General features: G+C 31.7%; 1 protein-coding gene across 2 annotated transcripts; it reads right to left on the bottom strand.

Annotated features, from left to right (window-relative positions):
* Positions 1 to 2,051: 2,051 nt before the first annotated feature.
* On the bottom strand, positions 2,052 to 8,899 carry LOC120218517 (tRNA pseudouridine(38/39) synthase-like). 2 transcript variants are annotated; one of them, XM_039215433.1, is made up of 15 exons: positions 8,712 to 8,899; positions 8,556 to 8,615; positions 8,021 to 8,093; positions 6,873 to 6,945; positions 6,247 to 6,292; positions 5,936 to 6,046; positions 5,735 to 5,822; positions 4,736 to 4,832; positions 4,468 to 4,528; positions 4,242 to 4,372; positions 3,960 to 4,077; positions 3,563 to 3,686; positions 3,220 to 3,327; positions 3,049 to 3,120; positions 2,052 to 2,288 (listed from the first exon to the last, which is right to left on the bottom strand). In XM_039215433.1, the coding sequence occupies exons 1-15, from the start codon at positions 8,793 to 8,795 to the stop codon at positions 2,245 to 2,247; spliced, it is 1,290 nt and encodes a 429-aa protein (XP_039071364.1). In that variant the 5' UTR covers positions 8,796 to 8,899; the 3' UTR covers positions 2,052 to 2,244. The 2 variants fall into 2 exon arrangements, with proteins under 2 accessions (XP_039071364.1, XP_039071363.1); XM_039215432.1 differs by lacking the exon at positions 2,052 to 2,288 and having other exon boundaries at positions 2,978 to 3,120.
* Between the last annotated feature and the right edge of the window lie 1,044 nt (positions 8,900 to 9,943).

Below are 9,943 nucleotides of genomic sequence, written 5' to 3' on the forward strand. Positions count from 1 at the left end.
TTCACATTATAAAGAATTGCAGTCAAAGGGGGGAACTTTTGGAAGAGAAGTAAAGCGATGAAGAGTGGGTGGACGAGGGAACTTTATAATAGACGTTTTTAAAAAACCCGACTGATCCAAACCGGTTTGTCCAAATTCTTGTTCTACCGATCCCGCGGTCTTTCTTTCCTGGGAGGTTCCTCGTGTTGAAAAAACATTGTGCTTGCGACTCACCTTTTAGTCAAATGTAACGCTTGTCTTTTTCAATCATTAATAATTAAGAAAATATTATAATTTAAATTAATTAATTAATCAATTTATTATTATTATTATTATTAAAATATCTAAAATTATCATTCTAATATTTTTAAACTATAAATATATTTTAGAGGAGCACAAATATTTTATTTTGATAATATGAAATGTGTGTAAATAAAATGTTGATTTCCAACTATATAGTGTTTTATTGAGTTCCCTACCCATTAAAAAGAGCTTACTATAAGATGTTTTGTTGAACCATCTGATTATTAAAAGTTACAAAATAGTCATCTGACTTTTCTTAAATTCTAAAATCATCCATTTTCATTACAAAATTGGCGCTTGTCTGAACTAAACGTTAACCTGTTGAATTGAGATATAAGTCATATGTTAATAATATATACTGACACCGCTGTTACTTTCAAGCACTGGCTCGCCAGCATAATATTTCAAGCACTAGCTCGATAGAATAATGTAAATAGAGATTCGATCCACAAAATACAACTAAAACAATATTGAGATCATATTTTATCATATCACAATCAACATGTTAATGTTCATCTCAAACGACTGCTATTTTTTTAATAGAAAATGATGAATTTAAAACATATAAATAGTCTGATGATCATTTTGTAACTTTTAATAGTCGTCGGACTCAACAAAATAATACCTTATAATCAGGAGACTATTTTATAATTTTTAATAGTTAAAAAACTTAACAAAACAATATTCTATAATTAGGGGACTATTTGTATACCCTAAAATTTTATTTCCATAAAAGTAATAATAGTAAGGCAACAACGTAGTATTTGGATTACCATTGTCTATGATATCTTGGTTAAAACAAAGTTAGACTTAAGAACTTTCAAGTATTTAAGTTGAAGTTTTAATTTTATGTAAAAATTTTATTTTAATTTAAATCTCATCATATTTTTTTCAAGAGTAATATCAGATTTTGACATTCAATTTTAAAGATCAATTTAACGATTTTTGAAGAAAAACCATCATATAATGTGTTGATATATAACGTAAAACTTCGACTATAATTTCCTTCATAGTATATATTAAATAAAAAATTTAAAAAAATGAACTAACCAACATAAATTTACCGTAATTTATAGCAGAAAAAAGCCTAAAATTGTCAAACTATAAGATTATTAAAAAAAATCAAATTAGAATCAATTAAAATATTATAGAATAGATTTTCTCTAAATGATTTTATAACTTTTATTAATAAATATTATGAAAATATGGGAAAATAAAAAAATTCATGATTAAAAAAATTAAAAAGGACTATTGAAATAAAAAAAACTTAGAAAAAACTAACTTGTAGGATAAGGTAATAATTTAAAATATAAATATAAATTTATATATTTATTGACAATTTAAGTCAAATATATAAAAATTATATTTTGAGAGTATCAATTTAAAATGATATAAATATATTAATAATTTAAAAAATAAAAATAAAAAGGATTTCAAACATTTTGAGGGCCAAAAAGACATTATACGTAGTATAGATGAAAAATGCATTGGTCAAGTTCTTTCATTTAAGAAATATTAGTCAATGCTTTGAATGAACCCATTGTACTGAAAAGGACCAAAAGGCCCCCCAAATGCACACCCCACACGTCACACACACACGCATACATACGCATACATGCATAAATATGAACGAGTGTACATAGACACATGCATGCATACAAGCAAACATACATGTATGCATGCACACATACAAACATGCATGGACACAGACACACGAGTGTGCCTGTTGTACACGCTTTAACCTTGCTAACAATATACCCAATGAAAATAGCAATATAATGATCAAGTTTCAACCGTTTGTAAAAGTAGCATATTTCCTTGCACAAGTAAACATGTTACAAACAACTCAAACAATGAAAATTTTCCACTCATTCCATTAGCACAAATATTAAACTTTGAGGTGTACTGTGAAGGATACCTGAGTCGACACTGTAGAGCGTCAACTCCACATGATTTTGCACTTTATCTTTTTGAATCAAGTTTGGCACGTCGTTCTCTGTACGATGCTGCAAAAAATGAGTTGGTCTAGGTCATGTTAACTTGAAGAAGTTGAAGAAAACGTACAGGATGCCAGTTGCATTCTACGGAGCGTAAAGAAGATGAGTACTTGAAAATGTGAGACTTGTTGAAAGATTAAAAACATTTCACTTGTTGACCAAAACAAAAGTCGTCTCCGTCAATAGTTGGTGTTCGTCAACGCATCAACGGTAAAAAACTCAGATAATTAAGCTATCAATTTCTTTTATCCTATATTCCTATTCCTCGTTACGGAACTCATCATCATCTAGTTCAAATGTAAGGAAAGATTAAGGGCAAATGAAAGTAAAGGGAGGCCGCCCCCACACTTTCCAAAAAGAGAGATGGTATTTAAGATTATAAGGAACCCTACACTAGAAGCCATTCGTTTCTTCCAAAACAAACATTTCCTCGATGACTAACTAGTCAACTACGGCGATGGTTGCTTTTCCAATAAAACCTCAGGGCATTGATCGGACTTGATATTTTTCTAACTTGCAAGGTTGTCGAGTTTTTCATAATGAACATTATGCGCATCACGAATTCCTAGATGAAGTATGATCTAAACTGCCACCATTGAAATACACAAGCAAACTTTTGAATTTTCCTAGATAAGTTTCTCTTTGTTGCTAATAAATATATCGAGCCACACCTTTTTAAATGTCCTAATGTATATGAATAATGCAGGGTAGCATCATTTTCTAGCAGTGATGGCATTTTTAACGAAAGCTAGAGTGTAGCAGCACTTACGCTCAGTTGGCCGTGACAAGAGAGGAATGTGGGAAGCGACCTCGATTGTTCCGTCATTCAGTAAGCTCTGATCTGAAAAAAGTCAAAACTCTTTCACTGAGATATATCAACATAGATAATAAAACAGTAAGACCTTGATAGCAATGATATGGTAGAACTTGGTTTCTGCACCATTTGCTATAGGCAAGCAACTCAGAGCAGCTTCCTGAAAAATTGCTGATTGCAGCTGGTATGCTCGACCCTCATTTTCCAAGTGTATACGCAGTGCTTGCCCAGAATCTAGTAATAAAACCACTGGATAATTCAAATATTTCAAACATAAATGATTGCCGACTGGGAAAATGTGCAAGTGATATATGGATGCAAATGGTAAACTTTCATGTTTGCTTATGGATCAGGTCAAATTGTAGCATAGAAATCAGTACCCTATGTTCAGCAATGAGTCAAAGATATGAGGTCGTTCTTGTTGTTGGTGTTGTTGGGGTGTGTGTGTGTATTTTTTGGTATCATGTACCTGAGGAGCAAATAAACTTGACGTCTTCGAATTCACAGGATTGAAGGACCAGTGGTATCTCTGGAGACATGGCATACTGAGGTTTTCTTGGCGTCTTCTCAATGTCCAATAATACATCTATCACCTACACAAAATTGATTCATAGGTCACTTGATGTGAATGTAACTCATGCCAAAAGGTAAAGATGCATGCATAACACTAGAAATATGTAAAAAAATAAATAAACAAGAAAATATATTTGGATTGGCCACAGGTATCATGCTGGTCAATATCGGGAAAAGGACCAGCTTGCAGGAGTAATACTTGGTTCCAGTGTCTGTTTAATTCCACCTCTAACCTAGCAAAGCAATTTTCAAAAACTGAAGACAAAGAAGTAAAGAGAATAAAAGTCACGCACGTCAACTGATTCGAGACCTTGGCCGATCATAAATAGCACAGCAACTATGCACCGCACCTGATGCCATAGGAAGGCACTACCTTTAACTTTAATAGCACAAAGCTGATCACCTTCAAACCTGCAAGTAACAATAGAAGATTATCCACTTCATACATACATAAAATTGACCCTTAGAATCTACCATTCTACCTAATATAAATATAAAATATGTGCATGGTGTATGTGTGTGTATATATATACATATAATCTCACTAGAATCGACTGAAACAAATAGAAAGTCACCTCATATTAGAAGAAGAAATTTCAAACTGTGTAATACGTCGCCTGTAGTTGTGTACATTGGCTGCATCCATCTTACAAAAGTTTCTAAAGTCGTGTTCTCCAATAAATTTCTTTCCAGCATTCTCCATAGCCTAACAATAAATAAATATACATATATATTGCATCACTATGTCTTCTTAAATCTGATGAGAACCCACACAGTCATCCATGTAAAGAGAATGCTTACTGGGAGATTCAAATTTCCTCTCCAAAAGAAGTATTTATATTCTCTAGACAAACAACTGAACCTGCACTGACAGACAATATGACATCACTTCACCAATAAGATAACTAATATAATAAGTTCAAAAAGAAATATATAATGGTAACAATGAGCCAATAATTCTGGCTACTATAAATCCATCTAGGATGAATTTGGTTTTAACTATCCTTTGTAAACTGAATCATCCTCAAAATGAAAAAAAGAAATAAACTTTTTCAAATTTTAGAAAGACCTTGCACTGAAATCAATTGAAACAGGACTCCATCCTAAAATTCGAATATCGCTTGGAAGAACTCGGTTCAGTACTCTCACATAATCAATTTCTCCTTCTGATAAAAATTCAAAAAAGTAACAACAGCATAAGTTATGATAAAATATATATTTCGTTCCTTTTCACTTCATTGTCAACGTGTTTACATTTTTCTAAAGAAGTTGGAGGTAATAAAGTGATAAGGCTATATAGAAAATGCAGTGCATTTTACTTTATATCTACTCGGTTTTTCTTGCAGAGACCAATTCGCATGCCTTCTAACTTTGAAGTTTGGAATAGTTTCAAGTAGGATGGGGAAAGAGCTTATTAATCATCTGATGAGTGATGATGTGCTATTCAGATTAGGCAAAATTCAACAAAATAGAATGATGATGTGATTGTCAGGCAAATAGAAACTAAAGAATTATTCAAACTTCAATTAGTTTCTAATCTTGATCTAAATTTTTATTTTCCTACAACTTGTGAGTTCTGTACTAGTTTGCCCCAATTATGCATGTGTATTGTACCCTCCACTATAGGAATTGCTCAGGAGTCTATTTGACAGCACAAGTGAGAAAATTAAAGACATTTTACACTGAAGGATTTTATTCATATCAGCACTACTTTGGCCCACAGTTTTTCATTCTAGTTTCTCCAATTGTATAACGAGGTCGAGGTCTCATGATGAAAAAGTGAGACTGCTAAGACATTTGGTGAAAAAATATAATATTCAAAGCTCTTTAAACAGTTTGATCTACCCTCAAACCAAAATTGTTTGTCCCAAATGAAATTCTATCTGTTGCTAGCTTTATTAATTAAAAATAAGTATTTTCATGTTCAATTTCAAATTTGCAATTGGACCTAGAAAATGATAGAATTCAAGGATTTGGAACAAGAAAAATCCATGAAACACCAACATCAAATTATTGTCACAGAACAACTTTTACTTAAAGAGTCTCCAGGATAGAATAAGTTGCTGACCAATTTGCATCTCCGAAATTAATTCTCCTGAAAGTTTGTTGTTTGCATCAGTTTCTTTGAGGTTTGACCTTAAAAACAGTGCAATCACCTGCATCGAGCATTTTTTCATGTTCTTAGCATTCAATAGGTAAACGGTAAACGGTAAACCATGGTTCAAAATTACTGTTAGATTAAAGGAGGTTCTTCTACTGATCAGCTTACTTGGCCAACAGAGGACACCCCCTTATCTGTTCTGCCACATCTTGAGTACTGTGATTCCTTCCTGTCACCAACTAAAAGCCTTGTTTTCTCGAGAGCTTTGAAAATTTCAGACTGCATAAATGCTGGAGTTATATGAATATATCCGAGAAAGAAGCTAACTGAATAATACACATCTGATACAAGTTCAAGTATATTATGATTTAAGAGTTAGTTTCTTTTCTTCTCAAAAATATTTTTTACAAAGATTCAAATAAATCTTGCACTTATCATTCATCAGCTGTAAATTTCCAAAATATCTTTAAGAACCCTACCTCAACAGTGGGATCCATTTGTGCTTCTGAAGCAAAACCATAAAACCTGTCATATAGCACCTGGAATTATAAGGCTTTGTTGCTTTCTACAGTCTTTACCAATTTATAAATTTTAATTTCTTTTTAAAATATTATTGGTTCTACAATCAAATGATAAAATGAAGCAGACTTCTAAGGCCAGAAAAAAAAGAGTCCCTGCTAATGCAGATAATATATATCTCTTACCCTACCAAGGCTGGTATCAGAAGGGCTTAATCTTGATATGATCTTAAATTAACTTTTCAAATATATTTAATAGGAATCTTACAGATAAACTACGTAACGAAACTAATGCCATGTAGATACTAGAAGAAACTCAGTCCAAGTCCAAGATTCAATGTCTCAATCTCTTCAAAATGCCAGCAAGTATAAATGCAGGTAGCAGTATTACATACTATAGGGGAAACAAGTCTAGGTGTTGTTACTGTTCTCAAAGAGATGCTGCCCTAGCACCTATCTGGCTGGAATGAAGGCTGAACCAAGCTAAATGAAATAAACTGTGCAACCATTAAAACTATTTCTTCCTCCATAACTACTCAGTTGCTATTTTTCATTTTCCTACAAGGGATTATGATTAAATTGTGTACCTTTGACCAAAATACATGACTTTTAGAGCAACATATCTCTTGGGATGGTGACTCATAACTGTCAAATTATAACCTGTTTAGAAAGTATAGAATTTGATACATAAGAAGATGATAAGCAAAATACTACTACAATTACCTAATCAAGGAAAATATTTTACTAGGACAGTATCTTAATACACTTCAGGGTTAAAACGGTGCAACTGAACAGAAGCTGAGTAACTGTTGCTCTATAACAGATTACCTATGCAGCATTTTATGAAATACGAATAATGTAACACGTCTCCAATTTCATATCTCATGAATCAATTGATGGTCATTGGCAGGCAAAAGAAAAGAAACTACGTTACATATGTTTGAAATAATCCCATATAGATATGTGAATAAGAATTTGGCATGTAAAATTTTCTTCTTTTCATCAAATGCATACATCAAATCTGCAATCGCTGTTTATTTTCAGAAGCTGCATAGGAAACTTAAAACAGGAAGGATAGACCAATCATAGAAACCAAAAGAATACAACGAAGTAGACACCAACAAGATCAATTCAAAATAGCCAAATTGCATTAAATTCATTGTCAGAAAAAAAAAACATGAATAATGATCAGATCCTGATGGCATAAAGATTATTTATTTTCTGCATCTTTGGTAAATCCCTCCTTATTTCTTTCATATCTTTTATTAACAATACATCACTTCATAGGTGGAAATGTATATATATATACTTCAGGCTTTTCTGCTCTATCATATTTTATTTATCAGCAATTCAGCATATTAAACTTGACTATTGCACAGCACACTAGTGGAGTATCTTCTCTAATAAACTAGTTGGATGGTTTTAACATGAATCTAACATTGACTCTCACATTTAACATAAATAAAAGAATGCATGGTGGAGGACGTCTATTGGACCAAAAAGAAATTCATCATTAAAAAGCCAAAATTTTCTCATTAAGGTTTTATACAAATTGGCAAACTTGTTTGTCACATGAAAGAAGCAATATTTGATGAGATAAAGTAGAAACTTTCAAAACAAAGCCATTGCCCGTTTACTTGAATCACAAGAAGCAATCCATTGAGAATTTTCCTCGCTGTAAACTAACTCAAATGACATTTTAGATCAATCAATAGACAGAGACTAGAAAAGAAACCTGGATTTCTTTCTATTGCTTTCTTTTTTCTGGTCTTATCACCTCCAGTGTTTTTTCTCTGACTTTCTACACCCTGTTTGAAGCATTCGACATCAGAACCGTTATAGTCTCATAAGTAACCAATTAAAAGTCTCATAAGTAACCAATTAAAAGTATTACAAGAAAAACTTCCCCTCCCCATCTCAATAAGGTGTATATAAATCATAAACCAAACATGGTCTATAACTAGTACCACACTCCCAAGGGCCAGGAAGCTTTTACAAAGTACATCAAAGACTACTTAATTGTAAATTGAAGCTTCATCCTTTAATATAGCAACAAATTGATCATTTTACTAATAAAAATATCAAATAAATCTTGTCAAAAGAAAAACAAAAGTAGCAAAATGAACTACTGAAAAAAAATGGTGCAAATATGACACTTCTTTTGTAAATTCTTTGATATACAGAATGGCAGAAAAAGGAAACATTACAGATAATAATTATAATAACAACAAAATAGCGATAAAGAAAGAAAATCAAAGTCAGTAAAGAACCTTATGGCAACAACATTTGGAGAGTTGAGATGATAGCTTCGCGTTCTCAGCCTCCAATTCCTGATTAATAAATTACAAACATAAGAAATTCAAATTGATGAATAGTATGAGATTTGACAAGCAATGGAAATTAAAAAGCAGGAAAAGCAAGAGGACCTGGACTCTGTTTTGGATACTCTGTAGTTGGGATATCAAGCTACCGGCGACATCACTTCCGGACTCGCTTGTTGCGTTTGACATTTTCAAAACACCAACGCCGGTGAATCGTTGTTAAAGCAGGTAAGTATCGCCTCCCGTTTTGTTCCGTTTCTCTCTCCCCCGGGACAAAGGAGATTTTGTTCGAAATGAACTACAACGTCTCTAAACTACGACGTATTGAACTTCAGTTTTTTTTTACTTAATGTAAAAATAATATTTTTTTCCAGTTATACTGTTAGGTGCGTAATATTTTTTTTCGTTACATTTTTAAATGTCTACTCAATAACAATCGTTAAAAATTATTAATCGATATGTGTCAAGTTTATATTTTGGCTTAATATAAAAATAAATGATCAAATTACACTGTAAGTTAATTTTAGGTACTTAAAAAAATTCGTTAAAAATAAGTGTCTAATATTTTCTTTGTTATACTTTTAGGTGTCTATGTAGTAACGGCCGTTAAAAACTTAGTAATATTATTAATTTAAGAGCATGTAACTTAAAAATCTCTCATTTCAACCCAATTACCAACTGTCATCGGTTATTATTAGTCGCCTTCATCATTGTCGAACGAACATTCATTTGTCGTCGGACCTCCACTACCGACAATCCTTCTCGTCATTGTCTCAATCTTCCTAAATCCATAAATCCAAACTTAAATTTTTAACCTAATATCCTAATTCCTAATCTGATCTCAAATTTATCGTTCTCACCCTGAGTTAATTTTAGGGATTTTTGAAGATAATGGAGGGGTTTTGAACGCAATTGAATAGGAGAATTTTTTTACGTAGTCGAATAAGTTGTGCATACGAAAATGAGAAAGAATTATGTCCTAAAAAATATTTTTTAAAATAATATTTTATTTTTAAATAAATAAAATTTTAAAAATGTATATAAACACGACATATGTTAAATAACGATTGAATTTAACTACCATTATTACATAGACATCTAAAATTGTATAGTCGAAAATGTTAAGCACGTAAAGTTAACATACTTTTTTATATTAAAAAAATATAAATATGACATGTTTCACTTAACGAACTTTTTTAACGGTCAGTATTACGTAGTCATAAAGTGTAACGAAGAAAAATTATTTGAATACCTAAAATAAACTTAGAGTATAATTTGATATTTTTTTATATTAAACTTACTTATAATCGAAATTCATAATCTTCTGGTAATATAAT

Source organism: Hibiscus syriacus, unplaced genomic scaffold (assembly GCF_006381635.1).
Source record: "Hibiscus syriacus cultivar Baekdansim isolate YM2019G1 unplaced genomic scaffold, ASM638163v2 tig00110198_pilon, whole genome shotgun sequence".
NCBI classification, from domain to species: domain Eukaryota; kingdom Viridiplantae; phylum Streptophyta; class Magnoliopsida; order Malvales; family Malvaceae; genus Hibiscus; species Hibiscus syriacus.

Coding starts and splice junctions, on each gene's coding strand:
- LOC120218517 (XM_039215432.1), bottom strand. CDS start 8,795: ATGTCAAACGCAACAAGCGAGTCCGGAAGTGATGTCGCCGGTAGCTTG. Junction 3,687..3,959: donor AAGGTCTCGAATCAGTTGAC/GTGCGTGACTTT, acceptor AATTTTGTGTAG/GTGATAGATGTATTATTGGA. Junction 3,121..3,219: donor TTGCTTGCCTATAGCAAATG/GTGCAGAAACCA, acceptor GACTTTTTTCAG/ATCAGAGCTTACTGAATGAC.